The sequence below is a fragment of the Ochotona princeps genome, chromosome 1, assembly GCF_030435755.1.
Source record: "Ochotona princeps isolate mOchPri1 chromosome 1, mOchPri1.hap1, whole genome shotgun sequence".
Taxonomy (NCBI): domain Eukaryota; kingdom Metazoa; phylum Chordata; class Mammalia; order Lagomorpha; family Ochotonidae; genus Ochotona; species Ochotona princeps.
Window position 1 is genome coordinate 61,855,404 of NC_080832.1, and position 19,688 is coordinate 61,875,091.

Here is a 19,688-nt window from a genome sequence, read left to right on the forward strand (position 1 = left end):
AAATACTGAAGTGTTGCACAGTTCAGTTGTGAAGTCACTGAGTCCTTAAGTCCTGTGTTTTTTTTAATTGGGAAACTTTTCATTACTGCTTTAAATGGTTAATACTGGTCTATTTAGACTTTTCTATATCTAATTGCTTTGAACTTGGAAAGTTTTATATATGTAGGAATTTATTTCTTGGAGGTTTTCAGTTTGTTTGAATAGTTTATAGCAGTTTCTTACAGTTCTTTGTATTTCTCTGACTTCGATTATAATGTCTTCTTTTCCATTTCTAATTTTCTTTGAGCTTTTCTTTGGCTCAAGGTTTGTATATTTTGTTTATCTTTAAAAATAAACTGCTTTTTATTTTGTTGTTTTTTCTATTGTTTTGGTTTTAGTTTTATTTCCACACCTTATTATTTTCTTTTCTTTGATGCTAATTTGGTGTTTTTTTTAAGTCCTTGAGGTACATCATTAAATTGTTCACCTCAAACATTTTTTATGTTTTAGACACACTCAATTATTTTCCATATGCATCTATCTTAATGCCACTTTTGTTGTATCCAACTTATTTTGATAACGTTTTCATTTTCAGTTGTTTCAGGAACTTTTTGCTTTTTTATTTTAGTGATCCATTCGGCATTCAGGTGATGTTCAGTTTAATGTATTTGCCAATTTTCCTTTGTTCTTTTTGTTGATTTCTAGTTTTACTCATTTGCAGCTTGAGAAAAAAAATATGATTTAAGGTTTTTTAGATTTACAGAGAATTTATTTGTGGCCTAGTGTGTGATTCATCTTACAAAATGTTCCATCTCAAGGTCCCACCTTCCCCCAAGATGGCAGCATCAGAAGAGTTTCTGCCGCCGCGGCTACCTGAACTGTTTGAAACCAGCAGGCAGCTCCTGGACCAAGTAGAAGCAGCAACCGAACCCACCGGTTCCCAGACGGTCCAGGACAAAGTGTTCAAGGGATTAGATCTCCTTGGGAAAGCTGCTGAAATGTTAACACAGCTTGACTTATTTAGCCAAAATGAAGATTTGGAAGAGATTGCTTCCACCGATCTGAAGTACTTGATGGTGCCAGCGTTTCAAGGAGCCCTCACCATGAAACAAGTGAACCCCAGCAAGCGTCTAGATCATTTGCAACGGGCCCAGGAGCATTTTATAAACTACCTAACTCAATGCCAGTCCTATCATGTGGCAGAGTTTCAGCTGCCCGAAATCAGGAACAACTCAGGTGAAAATAACACTGCTAATTCCTCCATGGCCTGTTCTAACCTTGTTGCTATGGCATCTGAAAGACAGGCTAAAATAGAGAGATACAGGCAGAAGAAGGAGGTGGAAAATAGGTTGTCGGCACTGAAATCTGCTGTGGAAAGTGGTCAAGCAGATGATGATTGTGTTCGTGAATATTACCTCCTACACATTCGGAGGTGGATTGGTATCAGCTTAGAAGAGATGGAGAGCATTGACCAGGAGATGAGAATCCTGAGGAAAAAAGACTCTTCAGAAGAGGCATCAACATCTAACTCATCTCTTCAGGAAAGGCCTCCACTGAAACCCTTTATTCTCACTCGGAATGCAACGCAAGCCAAGGTGTTTGGAGCTGGTTACCCAAGTTTGGCAACCATGACTGTGAATGACTGGTACGAACAGCATCAGAAATATGGAGTATTACCAGATCAAGGAATAGCCAAGACCCCAGCTGACTTCCAAAGAGCAACTCAAGAAGATGACAAAGAGCAAGACGTGGAGGAGGAGGATGAGAACACACTTCACAGAGCAAGGCAGTGGGATGACTGGAAGGACACTCATCCCAGAGGGTATGGCAACCGACAGAACATGGGATAGGCCTCTCCAAATTGGATGGGACTGCACTACACACACACCTTTCCACCAGGGTAAAACCACACCATCCTTCCCCTCCCTGGGCTCCTGCTTCAGCCATATGTGTACAACAAAAGCAAAGATGGTAAATCTTGCTTTGCATTTAATAAAGTGTTGAATGATGATTAAGTGTGTAGTTGTACCCTAGATGATAAGCCAAAAATCTTGTTTTTAGCATTATAATCTTCATCATGCTGTTTTAAATTTCTTAGTGGAAGGAAAAGAGCATTGAGGAATGGCTGTGTATAATCACTGTCTGTGTGATTTCTCTGAAAAACAGCAACAGTGCAACTCCATTGTACTGTTAAAAAAATGTTCCATGCATATTTTGTAAATGTCTGTGAGATCTGCTTGCTATACAATATGACTTAACTCTGATGTATCTTTGTTGGTTTTCTATCTGAATAATATAGTTTGATGACTGTGGAATATTGAACACCAACTATCCTTGTATTGGAATCTGTGTCTCCCCTTAGGTCTAATGATACTTACTTTGTAAATTTATATGGTCTTATGTTGGTTACATATATATTCATGTTTATTAAATCTTTTTGCCAAAAATTATACTCTTAATGTGCATATTCTTCTTTATCTGCTTTTAGAGTTTAAAGTCTGTTTATATATTTATTTGAGTATAGGTACCCTAACCTTTTTTTTTTTTTTGGTGTGTGGAAGGGTTCCATTTGTATATCTCTTTTTCCAACCCTTCATTTTCAGTCTCTGTTCATCTTTCTTATGAGTGAGTTTCTTATAGCATATAGTTGTCTTTTTTTTTTTTTTCTTTGACCAGGTAGGGATGGGAAAGGATCCTTTTTTGAAATATATTCAACTGTTTTTTAGAATATGTATTTTCAAAATGTATGTTGACTGGGGAATGTAATCAGTTTATATCCAAGGTTGATATTGATAGATAAGAACTACTGTCATTTGGCTGATTGCTTACTGATCATTTTATGTTATCTATTTCTTTCATGCCTCTCTTTATTATTGAACTTTTTGTCTTGTTATCTTTTTTGTTGTGATAGGATTAGATTCTCTTTTGTATATCTGATCTACTATTGGAACTTTTTACTGTCTTCTGTGTTTGTCATGATTATAATCATCCATTTTCTACTAATGGATGACTTCCTTCGGGATTTTTTTCCAGAACTGGTCTGGGTGAATTCTCTTGTTTTTTTTGTTTGGGAAATACTTTAATTCTCTTTCACCTCTAAAGGTTATCTTTGATGTATATAATATTCTTGCTGTTTTTCTTTTTTTTTTTTTTTTTAAAGATTTATTATTATTGGAAAGCCGGATATACAGAGAGGAGGAGAGACAGAGAGGAAGATCTTCCATCCGATGACTCACTCCCCAAGTGAGCCGCAACGGGCCAGTGCGCGCCAATCCGAAGCCAGGAACCAGGAACCTCTTCCGGGTCTCCCACACGAGTGCAGGGTCCCAAAGCTTTGGGCTGTCCTCAACTGCTTTCCCAGGTCACAAGCAGGGAGCTGGATGGGAAGTGGAGCTGCTAGGATTAGAACCGGCGCCCATATGGGATCCCGGGGCGTTTGAGGCGAGGACTTTAGCCGCTAGGCCCTTCTTGCTGTTTTTCAAGACCTTGAGTACTCAAGTATATTTTCTCCCTGTCTTCTGGCATATAAGCTTTTTTTTTTTTTTCTGATAAGTCTGTTGTTATTCTCATTGGATTTCCTTTATATGAAATTTGATATTTTTCTTACTGTCTTAGGGGTTCCTCTTCTTCCTTTACTTTTTGCAGCTTGACAATGATGCACCTTAGAGAAAGTTTTTTTGGTTGATTCTGGTTGAGTTCTTTGCGCTTTGTATCTCAATATCTATTTCCATATCCTGTATCTGAATAACTTTGGTAAGTTCAACTGTCATTTAATTTAATAGGTATTTAATGAGTTTTCAATTTCCTTCTCTTTCAATGATCACTGTAATAAGAATATTTGTTTAATCTTGTAGGATTTTCTCATTCTCTTAAATTTTTTTTGTTTTTTGTTTGATAAGGTTCTTTCAAAAGTCTCATGCTGCAGATCAGAAATTCTTTTGTTTGTCAATATTGTTGAAGCTCTGGATAGTATTTTTATTTCATTACATGACATTTTCTGCTGATAGCTTTTTCTTTTTTAATGAGTTCTCTTTAATTTTTCACTCACATTATAACTATTACCCCAGTTTCTTGAATTGTTTATCTGTGTTCTTTTAATCAAATTCAGTCTTCTTAGGATCACTATTTTGAACTCTTTTTTCAGGAATTTATATATTTCCACAAATGAGAATTTATTTCTGGAGAACTAATGCACTCACGTTGGATTTCATTCTTCCTGCTTCTTCTTGATGCCTGTTACTTTACCTTGGCATGTAGGTTTCTGGTATAACAGTTCTGTCCTCTTTATATATTTTCTTGGAAAAGGCCTTTTTATTCTGGTGGAAAATAGGATGTCATTTGGGTAGCTTTTTGTCTTTGGTATTAGGTAATTCTAGAAGTGTAACTCTCATTGATTTCTAAAGTTGTAGTCAATGTTAGGCAGGACCTACCAGTGCCACAGTTGTCTAATCTGTAACAATTTGTGGAATCAAAATTGTCTGTGAAGTAGAGATATCACAGCAGAGTTTGTGATGGTAGTTTTGCACTGGCAGGTATGGTTCTATGGAACTAGAATGTAGACAGGAAGTTCCTTAAGTCTCACAGAGTTCGTTTCAGTGGCTCTGAAAAATAGAGTAGTAATAGAGTCCCAGAGCCTGTACAAGTGAAGATTATGCTGGGGATTTTGCACTTGCAATTGTGAACCTTAAGTAGTGCAATGGAATTAGAGACTTCTTCAGATCCTGCAGGCAAGTGTTGGGGAACTTTCAGAACCTACGGTTGCCATCCTGGAGCTGCAGGATGCAGCAGAAACCTTAGGTTTCTGATTTCCTGGGCAAGTTATGCTGGAGGTGATGCACTGGCAGGCACAAATCTTTAACAATGGAATATGGATAGACTCCTTTGGTTCCACCAATAAGGGCAAGTTATTCCAGGCATTATAGCATAAACAGCCACAGTTCCAGCGCTGCGGCATACTCAGTTCATAGGGCATTCAAGGTGTTGGGGCTTGTGCTCTGGCCACTCAGCACCCTGCTAAAAGCTGCGGAAGTGACTTATTGAGGCCTGATCATCTGGGTTTGTACCTACACGGGTGGGACTGCTAGAGATACTCAGTCCAAAGAAGCAGAGCGGGGCTTCCCTGAGTTGTGCAAAAAAAGAGTGAGTGTGGCTCACAGCTCAAAAAGATCCTGCAGCCGCAGAATGCGGAGGGTCCCACTTTTTGTCCTTTGAAACACCATGCACTGACTTTGGGGGCTCTGGTAGCCAAAATGCTGCTGTTTTCTCCGAAGACAGAATGGAGTTCAGTAGTGACTGCACAGCTCCTGCTTGTGTCTGGGCCTCTGGAGACAGAGGAGACAAAGGTTTTGCTCAGACAGTTGGTTTCCTAGACTGGATGTGGAGCCAGTGATGGCTGAAGAATAGTCCTGTAGTTAGTGTCCTGTCCTGTAGTGCTGCAGGGGGCTGTGGAACATTGTGCTTATGGTTGCCTAGCAAGATAGAGTGGCCCCTGGCCAGGGAGCCAGGACAGAGCTGGCTTTCTACACAGCTCTCTATTGGCTGTCAGTCACTGTGCTGGGTAGTTTCCTGGAAACACAGTCCTCTCTTGTTCTGGTTCTTCTCTGTGGTGGATGTTGGTTAAGGGTCTCCCTACTCAGCCATCTTGAATCTCCATTTATCCCCCCCTTTTTTTTGGTAAGAACTTTTTATCCATAGTTTCCTCAGGCCTCCATAATCAGCCTAAGGTTTTAGCATAGATTTGGAGTGTTAAAAAGGGGCATTATAGTTGAAAAATAGCTTTCTTTTACCTCTCCAATCATCTCTTTCATGAATCTTTGTTTAATTTCAATCAGAGTTTCTTTGTGGCCACAGTCAAATTTCTTTTATGTATTCAGGCGCTGCTTTTATACTAACACAAGTTACCACTTTTTTATATTCTCTTTGAAAAGTAAAATTTCAATATGTATAATACTCCTTCTTGGATAGCTTCAAAGAAGTTCATACTTTTGATTCTTACCTATTGTGTTTCACTTTTTAGTATCCATTTCCTCTTCTTTTTCTCTATATTAAGATATGGAATTTATTGCTTCATTTTGTTGTTTACATAATACTTATATTGAAGAACTACTGGTCTCATTTCTGTTCATTTTTCAACTTATTTTAATTCTCTCACACTATGTATTCTGCTGTTGTCCATGAAGCAAACATGTTTACTGAGCATGTATTGGCATGTGATAGACTCTATGGGTATAATTATAAAAAGACATATTCTTTGACCTTGAGGAATTCTTAGTCTGTTGGGGCAAAGAAATATCTCAATAGAAAAGAAAGCACAAATCATACATAACATCTAAAAGCAAAGACAACATTTGTGTGTAAAGTGAGAACTGAACCTTGAACATAAGAAGGTGCCACATGGAGGAAGAGAGGGTGTTCCCAAATCACCAAACTACAGTGGAAGACTTGAGCGGCTAAGATGTGAAAACACAAGTGCTAGGGAGGGCATGATGGATACTGTGGTGGATCTACAGCTAGGTGCTGGCTGTGTGGTAACGAAAGGATGGAGGAAAAAGTACAGAGGTAGGTGGAATGTTCTGTAACACAGGGTGTCCAAAAAAAATACCCTTCCTTTAATAAGGTACCTGGATTTATTTTTAGAAGAATGAGGGGAGGAACGAAGTTACCAGAGAGGCAGAGGAGATAAAACAGCAGGTGTTGGTGTGGAAGTCTAGAGGGCCATCCAGGAAGAAGACTAATGATGAGTGTTGGATATGCATCAAACTCAAAAATGATTCCCACTCTCTTCTTAGTTGCTCTTTCACTTCATTCCCATAATGTTTTGATGTGTAGATCTAATGAAGAGTCATCTCCTCAAAAAAGTATCTTGGTCAGTTTGGTCAGGGTTCACAAATGCTTAACATTTGTGGTTTGGGATTTTTCCTTGATTTTTTACCACATGATGCGTTCTGCTGCATTTTGGTACTGTGCCACAAAGCTGTCTCAGCCCTCTTTTTTTTTTTTTTCTCCCTTCCTATCACTTCATTGACATGTCCTTGTAGGATGTTTCACAACTAAGCAGTGTGCTATGACTTGCCTCAGTAATTTCCTATTCCTTCCTTGTCCTGTCTTTTTCTGTGTCTTCCCACACTGATGTAAGTTGAGAATCCTCTTTTGAGTTTCAAGCTTGTTTCAAGGTTCTTTCATCATACTGTAAACTTAGTCTTCGTGTTACTTTGGCTGTAGTTCATTCTAAGGCTTTTCTTTTGTTTGTTTCATGAAAAGCCCTTTTCCTTTTTTTTCCCCCTGTAGAAGCACAGGCTCTTCTCCGCAGTCCCTGCCATCCTGTTTCTCTCCGCCTCATCGACTCCCCATCTCACTTCAAATCTCAGTAGTAAACATATGTTCTCCCTTGTCTATACCTCTTAATTTCTCTTTTCCACTGTTACTGCTTTCCCTGTAATTGTATTATTTAACTTTGTTACGCATTTTCTACTATGGAAGATGTAGTTGAAAATAAAGTTGTATTATATTGAAACATGTTGTATAAAGCAGATTGTTTCCCAAGGAATCTGAAAGTCTCAAGATACAAGTTAAAGTGGCTGCTGTTTTATATTCTTGATTGTGCTAGTGTAAATGTTTGATGTGTAATAGAGAATTTTTTATTAAGTTTTTTATTGTAAAGTCAGATATACAGAGAGAAGGAGACACAGGGAAGAAGATCTTCCATTGGCTGATTCACTCCCCAGGTGGCCACAATGACTGGAGCTGAGCCAATCCAAAGCCAGAAACCAGGAGCCAGGAGCCAGGAGCTTCTTCCAGGTCTCTCACATGGGTGCAGGGACACAAGGCTTTGGGCCGTCCTCTACCGCTTTCCCAGGCCACAAGCAGGGAGCTGGACAGGAAGCGGGGCTGTGGGGATTATAGTCAGTGCCCATACAGGATCCTGGCACAAGCAAGATGAGGACTTCAGCCTCTAGACTACAATACCAGGCCCAGTTATAGAGAATATTTTTTACTGTACAACCATTGTTAAGTAATTCTACTAAACAGCAAATGAAACTGACCCTGTTTGTAATTCCTACTGCTGAACTTCTCGATAAATGTAAACGAATATTTTTGTGTATTTTGCGGGTTTTATAATTAACTTACTTTTTATATGAATTAGAAAAGAGAATGTGTCCCGGAAGGTATATTTTATAATCACTCTTTTGGACATAGTCATTGTTCCAGACTAATAGTTATTTATTTGCCCCAGGTGGGTAAAATCATTTTGTCTTTGAGTCTCATTCTCCTCGTAAAACACAGTTACTGCATCTTTGTACTTGGTTCATTGCCTATTGGGATATTCCTGGGTTATCACAAATTGCCTGTATTCCTTGGCAGAAGTCCAGACAGTACATGGGAAGTTTGAGCTACTGTGTTGATCGTTGCTACCCACGTGAGCCCTGAGACAATGACTTTCTTTCCCTCTTTAGCTTCTTTATTCCATATGTTGCTGTCTCCTATAACATTGTTGTATGCCATCGTAGTAGATTGACAAGGAATTCAGAATCAGTGAAAAATGTGAGCAATGGATTTGCAAAAATCAGTTTTTATTTCTTTGCCTTATTTATTTTCAAAAAGATTTTAGCTTCTGTAACATTTTCAAAATAGCATTGCTGGGAAAAGAATAAATATAATTATTTTTCTTTCAAACATTTCTTTGTCATTTTTAGCTTTGTTTCACAAAATTTTAAAGTCTGTTTTTATCCATAGTTGGAAACAAAGCATTCATTTTACGCTCTATACTAAAACGTTTGAACACATAGTACATATATTTTCAATTTATAACCAACTTGTTACATGTTATATCAGCACAGTTTTATTTAATACAGCTTAAAAATGATATTGTCCATATGACAAGCTTACTTGTTTTGATAAAATCATGATCTGCAGTGATACAGTTAGCTGGCAAACAGTTACAAAGTTTGTGGCTTGGTATGGCCAACAGAATTTGGCTTTATAGTATGTATCAATCTTTTTCCCAAGAATTATTGTTTGTGTGAATGGTGATATTGTACAGATATTTCTTTGGCTTTATGAAACTTTTATTTTCCGATGAAGTTTTGTAGGAAAAGTATAGAGAGCTTATTTGAAACAATTTGTAGACTGGAGTGAGAAATGATGTCCAAAGAAGTAGTGGGATATTTTTAAAAGTTCATGGCGGTTATTGATGCTGTGGCAAAGTGAGTAAAACTGCCACTTGTGACATATCTATCCCAGATGGGCACCCCTTCCAGTCCTGGCTGCTCCACTTCCATTTCCACTCCCTGCTCATGGCTTTGGAAACTCCTTGGAAGATGACCCAAGAATTTGGGCCCATGATACCCAAGTAGAAGACCTGGAAGAGAAGCTCCTGGCTTCAGCCTAACCCAAGCCTGGCCATTGTTGCCATGTGGACAGCAAATCAGCAGTTGGAGAAAATGTCTGTTTCTCCTTCTCTCTCAATAAATTTGACTTTCAAGATAAAGGAATAAATCTTTAAAAGCAAAACAAAGGGGTCAGCAAGGTGGAGTAGAATGCTGGGCCTTTGCCTGCAGTATCAGGATCCCATGTGGGCCCGTTTTGAGGCCTGGTTGCTCTACTTTTGAGCTCCCTGCTTATGGCCTGAGAAAGCAGTGGAGGCTGACTCAAGTCCTTGGGCCCCTACGAAGACCTGGAAGAAGCTCCTGGCTCCTAGTGTTGGATTGGCCCAACTCTGGCCATTGCAGCAGTTTGGGGAGTGAACCAGTTGATGAAAGATTTCTAGCTCTTCTGTTTATCCAAACCCAATGAAATCAGTAAACGAGAGAACGATTTGTACACCTTGCTTAATGCAGCTTAATTCACATTAGCTAAGATTTGGAATAAACCTAGATGTCTATCAACAACGAACTGTAAAAAAAAAAAAAGATTTATATATACACTATAGAAAAGTACTCAGCCGTAAGAAGGAATGAAGTCCTGTCTTTTGTAACAAAATTGATGGAACAAGGAACCATTGTGCCTAGTGAATAAACAAGTCCCAAAATTATAAATTCATGATTTCCTGGCCTGTGGAAGCTTAACACACAGGGTAAATGCAACGCAACCTATATGAAAGGTATCTTGAAATTTATTGTTTATAGCCTGTATATATTCCTGAGGAATAGTTGAGTTTTTTTTCTACTTGTTATTTCTTAAAATAGAGTGTTAAGCCTGTGGTTGTGAAATGAAATAAAAATATGCCATTGTATGGTGAGTGAGGAACTTGGGCAGGAGAGAGGACAGGGTAGAAAGTATCACTGTTCTCCTAAATCTGTATTGTGAAAGTCACACAATTTGTTCAATTTATATAAAAAGATTAAAAAATATTAAAGATATTGTTCATGAAAAATGGAGTGAAAATTTCATTTTGGTACAAAAAATTGAAGTAAATATCTTCAAAAATCCATAGAAAATATGAAAAAGTATGGATTTGACATTATTGTATTGAGAGTTTGATTTCTGTAGTTGTAATTTTTTCAACAGGTTTACACTTCTCTTGTGTGAAACTTTGAATAAAGAAGTAATATACCTAAGTTGTTATCCATCCCACCCCCAAAACACATATACACACTTACTATGTGGTTGTTATTTCAGCACCTGGTAGTCATTCACTTGTGATACATTCTGGAGATACTATAGAACAGAGGAGAGCCACAGCAGCTATATTTTTAAAAAAGATTTGTTTATGTTTGTGGAAAGGTAGATCAGAAGGAGAGACAAAAAGATCCTCTGTCTGATGTTTCGCTCCCCAAATGACCGCAACAGTGAGTGCTGAGCCAATCCGACTCGAAGCCAGGAGCCATGAGCTTCTTCCAGATCTCCTATGCAGGTGCAGGGTCCCAAGACTTTGGGCCATCCTCTACTGCTTTCCCAGGCTATAAGCAGGAAGCTGGAAGGGAAGTGGAGCAGCCAGGACACAAGCTGGTTCTGATACAGGATCCCAGCATTTGCAAGGTGAGGATTTAACCAATGAGCCAGAGCATCCAGGGCCCAACACAGAGCTGTTTTAATTAACACTTTGTTACCCTTCTCCAGACTAAGTTTGTTCCAGGAGTTCTTTTTCTTGGATTGCAGAGTTCTTCTTTTTGATTAATCTGCTGGCTGCTCTTCCTTGCAGATTATTTTTAGTTGTGGGTTGTGATTCTTCCTCCAGTTTATCATGATACATCTTTAGTGAGGATTTAGTTCTTTTCTGGTGGAAGTCACTCTGTGAAGAAGTTGTGAATTTGCACCCATTTGGGGCTGCAATTTCTTTTTGTCTTTTATAATGTAAGAATGGGGTAGTATTACAGACCATGGAGATAGGCCTATACTGCATGCATGGTGCGTTATTCCAGATTTTGGCCGAATTTCCCTCATTGCCTCAGTTGACACAGTATCTACTTGGGCTTCCTGGTCAGTGCACTGCTTTTCATGGTACTGCTCTTATAGATAGGGTGATCCCCTCCAGGTTTTGGCTTCTGAATGTGTAGACAAGAACTGCTCTTTGTATGATCAAATGCTTATCTACTCTAGAAGGTTATGGGGCCAGTCCTATATTATAAGTGATGGATCTCAGTAGGAGAAAGGTCACTATCTGGTTGTGTCTGGCCTCTTATTAGAAATAAAAACAAACACTGGTTAGCCCCAGTAAAATGGGTCTCTGCAAGAGTAGTTTGAAACAAAAGTCATGGGTTTTCAACGACTATAGATTCTGCTAGTTACTTTATTGTTACTGTACCATGTCTTTAATTTTTCAAGTTAGAAAAAAAATTAGAAAAATTTAGAAGAAATATAACCTGTTTGAAAGTTTTATGTCTAATATGTGGCTTGTTTACAATAAAAACAATTTTTCCCGAAACTCTGTGTTCTAGGTAAAAGAATGTTACATTTCAGCATTTCCACCTGAAATCAAGCTACAAATTTCAGGCCAAATGGATGATTGCCAACTTTTGCATTTCCCGAGTGCATTCTGTGACCATTCTATCTGGGGTGAGTGATTTCTATGAGTAACTGGCAACAAACCAGATGCCAGGCGTTTGTGGACTGCCCTAACAGATAATGCTATGAGTTATAAATTAAACACTGTCTGGTGATCTGTGATGTGTAAGGCAGTTAATTTACTTGGTCTAGATCAACTGTCAGCTTCTAAAAACCATATTCCCATAATGTGAAATCTGCAGTTCAGCATAGTTGGAAGAGTATCATAATTGACAATAAGAAATCATGTTAAAACCTGAAATTATAGCAGTGCCTAGGATTCTTTTGGATTTATGCATCACTGTATATTTGCAATGGTTTTAAGGGTTCAAGGACTTAGTATTTCTGGATTGTTGATTGTAATTATCAAAGAGGGTTTTCTTGGATCATGCATCTTTCATTGCCTTGGATCAGTTTCGGTTTTCATTAAGCATAAGGAAAGTTGTATACGTTTACAATAATCAGATTTCTTAAAATATTTTGGATACATTGTTTATACTAGAGATTCACATTTGTAGCTTGAAGTGTGTTTTTTCTTTCTGTAAAATTACCTTGGGGGTAAAGCTTGTTTGTTATCTTATCCATGCATGTTCTGCTTATTTAAATTATTTTACTTCACCAAGCCATTCATTTTTTAGAACATCCTTCAAAGAGTTCATGCATCTTACTGAGGACACCTGACGTTTTGAAGCTTCATAATTCACATCTTTGATGTCACCAGTATTTCCCATGTTAACAGTTTTGACTATGTTTTATTATCTATGCCTTCGGCGCCGAGCCAGGACAGCTGCAAGAGGGGAAGTGATGAACAGCCATAGAACTATAGCATCAAACAGCCGGACTTCCCCTCTCAATGCAGAGGTGGTCCAATATGCCAAAGAAGTAGTGGACTTCAGTTCCCATTATGGAAGTGAGAATAGTATGTCCTATACCATGTGGAATTTGGCAGGTGTTCCAAATGTATTCCCAAGTTCTGGTGACTTTACTCAAACGGCTGTGTTTCGAACATATGGAACGTGGTGGGACCAGTGTCCCAGTGCCTCCTTGCCCTTCAAGAGGACACCACCTAATTTTCAGAGCCAAGACTATGTGGAACTTACTTTTGAACAGCAGGTGTATCCTACGGCTGTTCATGTTCTGGAAACTTATCACCCTGGAGCAGTCATTCGAATTCTGGCTTGTTCTGCAAATCCCTATTCCCCAAATCCACCAGCTGATGTAAGGTAAGTCTCATTTTTTAATGGACTAAGTTAAATGGCCCTAAAGCTTTGGTTGTAATATTGGATTTTTTTTAATTGTAAGCATTCTCTTAGGTAAATAAGTTTGATTTCTAAAATATTCCTTCATTTTATATGAAGGTATAATGCATATTTTATACTCATAACATTTTATCCTATCAAATTATAGGTTATGATATTTGTTTACCACACAATTTACTATACGTGAAAAGCACAGTTTGACTTAAAGGCGTATGCTAATGTGGGAAATTAATAGGAAATAAACTTCTTTAATATATTTTTAAAGGTATATTTATCTTTATTGAAATGGAAAATTTTGTAGAGGGAAGGAGAAACGGAAAGATCTTCCATCTGCTAGCTCACTCTCCAACTGGCCATGATGCCTGGAGCTGAGCCTATCCGAAACCAAAACCTAGGAACTTCCTCCAGGTCTCCAACGTGGGTGCAGGTTCCAGGGCTTTGGGCCATTCTTCACTGCTTTTCCAGGCCACAAGCAGAGCTAGATGGAAAATGGAGCAGCTAGGACAGAAACTGGCATCTATATGGAATTCCAGCACTTGCAGGCTTGAAATTAGCCATCTGAGTCTTCATGCCAGCCCCTCTTTAAATATTTTCATACAGAAATTACGTTATTGCTTTTACTTACTTGGAACAACTCAAAATAGGCTTATATAGTAATACTTTAGAGGAACTCCTTAGGGATATAAAGTATGTTCATTGAAAAATAAATGTTGGGGCCCGGCACAGTAGCCTAGTGGCTAAAGTCCTTGCCTTGAATACTCCGGGATCCCATATGGGCACAAGTTCTAATCCCAGTGGCCCTGCTTCCCATCCAGCTCCCTGCTTGTGCCCTAGAAAGCAGTTGAGGATAGTCCAAAGCCTTGGGAACCTGTACCTGCATGGGAGACCTGGAAGAAGTTCCTGGCTCCTGGCTTTGGATTGGCTCAGTCTGGTGTTGCGGTCACTTGGGGAATAAATCATCAGATGGAAAATCTTCCTCTCTGTCTCTCCTCTTCTCTGCATATCTGCCTTTGCAATAAAAATAAATAAATCTTTTTTTAAAAATTAAAAAATAAAAAATGAATGTTGTCTTATGTTCATGAAGTCTCCCTACAAGGAAATTTACATATTTAATTTGCACTTCATATCCTCTCTCTTGTTTTTGTAGTCAGGCTCTTGACTTTTAAACCTATGATTATTTGCCTAGGTGATAATCACATGGGTCAGCCTAAAACATCATAATGCAGTCTGCCTATCCCCTAGTCTCTGTAGGCCTAGATTTCATCCTTTGTCTTTTTCTAAGCTTCCATTGTATATTTTCAGATTCTTTATGCAGGTGTAGATCAATACAAATTATTTTTTCACTTTCCTCATATTCAAAAAGCGAGAATGACTTTCACCTTGTTTTAGACTTTGCTGATTTATTTCACTTAGTAGTATATAATGATTCTTCTCATAAGTCTGAGGAGAGCTTCCTCATCTTTTAAAATTATTTTTAATATTTATTTTTGTTGGAAAGGCATATCAGATTTCTGTCAAGAAGGTGAGACAGATAAAGGTCTTTAATTTGTTGGTTCACTCCCTAGATGGCTGCAATGACCAGAGCTGACCAATCTGAAGCCAGCAGCCAGGAGCTTCTTCCAGGTTTCCCACCCTATGGGTATGGAATCCCAAGCATTTTGACCATTCTCCACTGCTCTCCCAAGTCACAAGAGGGAGTTGGATGGGAAGTCCAGTAGCCTGACCTGAACTGGTACCCATATGGGATGCTGGCACTTGCACCAACCTCCGAGAGCTTCCCATTTCCTACAGTTACAAGCTATACCTCCTTTATATGTATCACAACGTATTAATCAGTTCCTCATTAGTGACAACTCAGTAGTGACAAACTGATGAGTTGTTTCTAGTCTTTTGCTTTTATGAGACATTAATGCAGAGAGCATCCTTAAGTTACTTCAGTGTACATAATCTGTGGAATAAGATTTCAGGAAGTGATTTAACCAAGACCTGAGGGTTGGGTGAGTGGAAAGGAGAAGCTGGGTAAGGACAGTGCACGTGAAGATCTCGAGCTGAGACAATGGTTTCTGAAGGAGTGAAAAAGTCTACGAATGTGGAACACAAATTATTTGAGACCTGCAATCATGTCAGTAATATTAAGTTCTAAACTAATGTTTTTGATTTAGGGATTTCCTAAATGTCTATGATTTAGTTTCCCAAATTCATGTAAAGTTGTTTGTTATGGAAGTGCTCCAGTGGAAAGCAGTTAAGGGAGTGGGACAGTGTGGTAAGGACGGCAACGAAGGCAAAGATGAAATTTCACATGAGCTCCCAGTCTGTTAAAAGTCAGGTTGCCAGGGAGCGGGGCTGTTCTGATTTTGTCCCCATCTCTGGCTGTGGCTGGAAGGATGAGTAAGGGGAGAGAAGTATCTTCCAGGCACATGCCATGCTTTGGGTGAAAGGACCCCCAGAACCCAAGGTAGTTCTGTGAAGAAGGTTGCAGGTATAAGCCTGCAAGCAAGCCTGTCTGGAGGGTTGGTCTGCAAATCTAAGTGGTGCAGAAGGGAAGAGCCAGCTGTGTTAACTAGGGAACAAAATGGTGACCATAAAAACTGAGCAACTCCTACAGAGTTGTCAGTTTATTTATATTTTTAAATAAGCATACACTAAAAAAATGCAATACTAACATCATTTATCACCCTCTTTTCATAAAAGAACCTCAGTTTTTATCAGGAAATTAACAAAATCAGAATCTTAAATAAAGAACTGTGGGCAAGTTTGCAGGAACACATGTGCATGTGTGAATATGAACCAATGTACATTTCCTTTTCACATCTAATCACGGAAACACCTTGTTTACCTTTGGAACCACTGGGCTGTACAGCCTATTGTTTATGGTTACCTCAGGCGTTAAGAAGCCAGAGTATGGTGGAGTAGCTCAGAAAGTTTTCAGGAAACAGACTTCTTATAGTGCAGAAAACTAAACATTTAAAATCAGTTTTTCCTTGTTTCATTTACTCATATTTGTCTGTTCAGTGAATGAAGTAGAAAAGATATATGTAGTTCTACTAGATGTCAGTGTTTTGACTTGTTGCCTGGTGTCTTGAGAGAAATGGAAGAAAGATATTCTAGAGTGTCCTGGTCCTGAGGATAATTCTTAATGAATGCTTGTGTAAGAGTTAGAAAATATTATATTTTATTGATTTTTTTCAAAGAACTCTAATTCGTTGATCTGATCTATTGTTCTTTTGATCTCTGTTTGGTTTATTTCCGCCCTTATTTTGATCATTTGTTTTTTTCCTGCTAAATTGATTTTATGACACATACAATCTACAAAATAGAACCATGAGGCAACTGGTAATCTAAATAGACTTATAACAATGATGGAGATTGAATCAGTAATTAACCGCCTCCCACAAAGAAAAGCCTTGAACCAGATGGATTCACTGCTGAATTTTACCAAGAATTTCAAGAACTTACACTAATCTTCCACAAGCTTCTTCCAAACAATAGAAAGACAGGCAATCCTTCCAAACTCTTTTCTATGAAGCCCACATCAGCTTAATATCAAAGCCAGACAGACACACAACAGTGTGAGAGAGAGACCCCAACATCCGTGATGAACATAGGTGCAAAAATCCTCAAAAAAAAAATGCTAGCAAACAGGATCCAACAATATATCAAATGGATCATTCACCCGGACCAGATGGGATTTTTATACCTGACATGTAGGGATGGCTTAACATATGCAAATCAATAATAAGATTTACCACATCAACAAATTGAACAATAAAAACCATATGATTATCTCAATAGATGCAGAGAATACATTTGATAAAATCAAATACTGCTTCAATGCTAAGAGTTAGAAAATAGGCTAATTCAAGATTATAGTTTAGGAAAGAGAAGAAAAAATGACAAATTGAGATAATAATAAAGGAACTGATTGAAATAAATTTATTTGGTGCTGGAATTTTAGTATGGATTTTTTTTTTATTGTTGAAGGCATTTTAGCTGTATTGAACTTGAGTAGGCAGAAAGAAAGAAGCTTCCACAGCGAATTTGTTGTTACAAAAGGGGATTCCTAAAAGAGTGACTTTACAGATTTATCATTATCTAGTCCACTTGGCATTTTGTGTCACAAACCGTAACTTTGATGTTTGAAGTCAGAATTGAGCAGCTGCTTTAGTGATTAATTTTTAGAAGCACAATGCCAGTTTTTAGTTTTGAATTTCAGGTTGGCTGTGAGATAAGGAGGAGTAGGTCCACTTGTCAGCATACTTGTTTCTTTTATTTGTTTTTCTGTACCATTCCTTCATTTTCACCTGGTGAGACTGAGCAGAGTTGGGAGGGAAACTTTCTTTGTGCTGTCTACTAGATGTGATTACCAACCAGGAGAAATTTGGCTTACAGGAAAGCATTTTGCACCATGATACCTAGCTACAAACCTGAATACAAGTTAGAATATTTGCTTCCTCTGTGTCCATTAATGAAACATTTCTCTTCCTCTCTTGTGTTCCTGTTGCCTCCTGGTTGCCTTGGAGAAAATTTCTCAGTGGTGTAACAGCAAGTCAGAAGTCACAGAGAGAGGTAGATAGTGATTTGTTTATTATTTTCAAGCAGTGTACACATAGTAGCATTCCATACCATCAAATGAAAGATTACATGTGGCCATGTAGAGAGCACTGTAGGTTACCATCCCAGAATTGAGTGCTTCAGGTGCAGACTCAAACATAGTCTGAAAAGGATTCTGGGCACATGCAGTACTCTAGACTTCAGATGCTTCAATTGGTTTACCCACAAGTAAGTACCACACGTGAGAATGATGGCAAAAATATAAATGTACAGGACACGAAGGCCATTGCTTCAAGCAGTTTAGCCATAGCATCACTGCCCTGGGTCTAAATGAAGATGAAAAGAGTCAGGGCTCGCTTCAGAAGAGCATGGGGAAGTGTGTGTTTCTGAATGCGTGGTCATATACACATGTTTCCATTTACTTGCTTGTTTTTGCTGATCAGTTTTCAAGATTCTCACTTTAGTTTTACAGAGTAAAAGAAGCTGGTATATTTCCTTGTTGGTTGAAATAAGCACTTTTCTATCTTGGAAATATGCATTCTGATTTTATTAGGGAATTTTACAGAAAAATTTACTTTAAAATGGGTACCAGAGAATCAGTTTGGTCTCATAGCTAATGTTAAGCATGTACATGCCCATAAAATATTTTTTAACAATTTTTCTTATTACATATTTGGTTATCAGGAAAAATTTTGAAAATATGTGAATAGAATAATGATTTCCTTGGACATTTAAAATCTTTCTTAAAAGATTTTAAGATCTGCTTTAAGCATGCTATCACTTTTATAGCATCTGATGTATATATGACAAGATAAGAAATGTTCATTCTTTATAAATGTCTGAAGCCAACATGATGCTAAAACACCGTTAAACCTGATATGTTTAAGCATATGGAAACATTAAGGGAGTCAGTTTAGAGCATCAGCTTCACCTTGTCTCTTTTGCATATTCTGCAAGGGAAATGGAGAGGCTTCAGTCGACTGATACATTATTAAAACAGAATATTTATGCTCTAATCAGCGACTTTCTTTAAGCTTATATTTGTAATTTTATAATTTAATTTACATTATAATGTATTTCAGATTATACATGAGGAACATGTATTGTCTGAATATTTATGTATTGCAAAGCTTCTGATGGAGGTGATTTCAGGGTTTCTATTAAGTATCACATACTCTTCCTTGAAGCTAAACAATAAACTGGTTTATTCCACATGTGCTATGAACTGTATAGGGAATCATTTCACAAGATCCTGAGTAGTCCAAAATTCCTCCAGCATCATCTGGTGCTATAATTTTGCAATAGTAGTATGAATAGGAGTAAAAATAAAATTGTCAGTTTCCCTATATATTACAGAATGTGTCCCATGGCTATTGGAAGCTGCCTTAAAAATCAGTCATTCTGTTATTTGCCTACCAGTGTTTTTCCTGTATTTCAGATGGTTCTTGTTCTCTTTTACCCATGTGGCTATATCTCCATTTAACTATACATTTACATTGGAGTTTTCAGATCCATTCCATTGTTACGAGCCCTCGAGGTTTTTGCCTTGAATCTCTAGGACACTTGTTGGGTCTAGCTTGGCACACCAAGTTGTTTTTCTGCTGTATATGAATTTTCCTCTTTAAATTTGCACAGGCTTGTTCCTTGGCATTCTTCCCCGTCTCTGGAGATTGGTTATAGAGTGTGACCAATCTGTCCATTCCCACTTTCAGCTGCTAGTGAATACAAAAACTCAGACTCTCTACTTTCTCTACTTTTGGTGGATTTTGATCCTAACTTTCAGGAAAGAATAAGCAAAAAATATAAATTGGGGAACAAGAAGCTGCAAGAGTTCCTACCAATATAGTTTCTTATTCCGTGGTTCTGGATCTCACTGATGATATGTGGCTGAAATCTCTAGAATTTTGCCTTAATGCT

At 38.1% G+C, this 19,688-nt stretch overlaps 2 protein-coding genes across 4 annotated transcripts in view; both read left to right on the plus strand.

Moving 5' to 3' along the window:
• The first annotated feature begins 600 nt into the window (after positions 1–600).
• On the plus strand, positions 601–11,973 carry LOC101529022 (immunoglobulin-binding protein 1-like). 2 transcript variants are annotated; one of them, XR_009244943.1, is made up of 2 exons: positions 601–1,950; positions 11,856–11,973. XR_009244943.1 is itself a non-coding variant. In XM_012925575.2 (1 exon), exon 1 carries the CDS (start codon positions 783–785, stop codon positions 1,827–1,829), a length of 1,047 nt encoding a protein of 348 aa, XP_012781029.2. In that variant the 5' UTR covers positions 601–782; the 3' UTR covers positions 1,830–2,429. The 2 variants fall into 2 exon arrangements, 1 of the variants encoding a protein (XP_012781029.2); XM_012925575.2 differs by lacking the exon at positions 11,856–11,973 and having other exon boundaries at positions 601–2,429.
• Positions 11,850–19,688, plus strand: part of FBXL4 (F-box and leucine rich repeat protein 4) — a 52,601-nt gene continuing 44,762 nt past the window's right edge. Inside the window, exons 1-2 of one of the 2 annotated variants that reach the window (XM_004580363.3) lie at positions 11,850–11,973; positions 12,600–13,184. In XM_004580363.3, coding sequence (XP_004580420.2) covers positions 12,673–13,184 — 512 coding nt within the window. In that variant the 5' untranslated portion in view covers positions 11,850–11,973; positions 12,600–12,672. Of the gene's footprint in view, positions 11,974–12,584; positions 13,185–19,688 lie in introns of both variants that reach the window. The other variant, XM_058660595.1, reaches the window with a different exon arrangement.

Bases quoted from the DNA above. Each gene is read 5' to 3' on its own strand.
- LOC101529022 (XM_012925575.2), top strand. From the start codon at position 783: ATGTTCCATCTCAAGGTCCCACCTTCCCCCAAGATGGCAGCATCAGAA.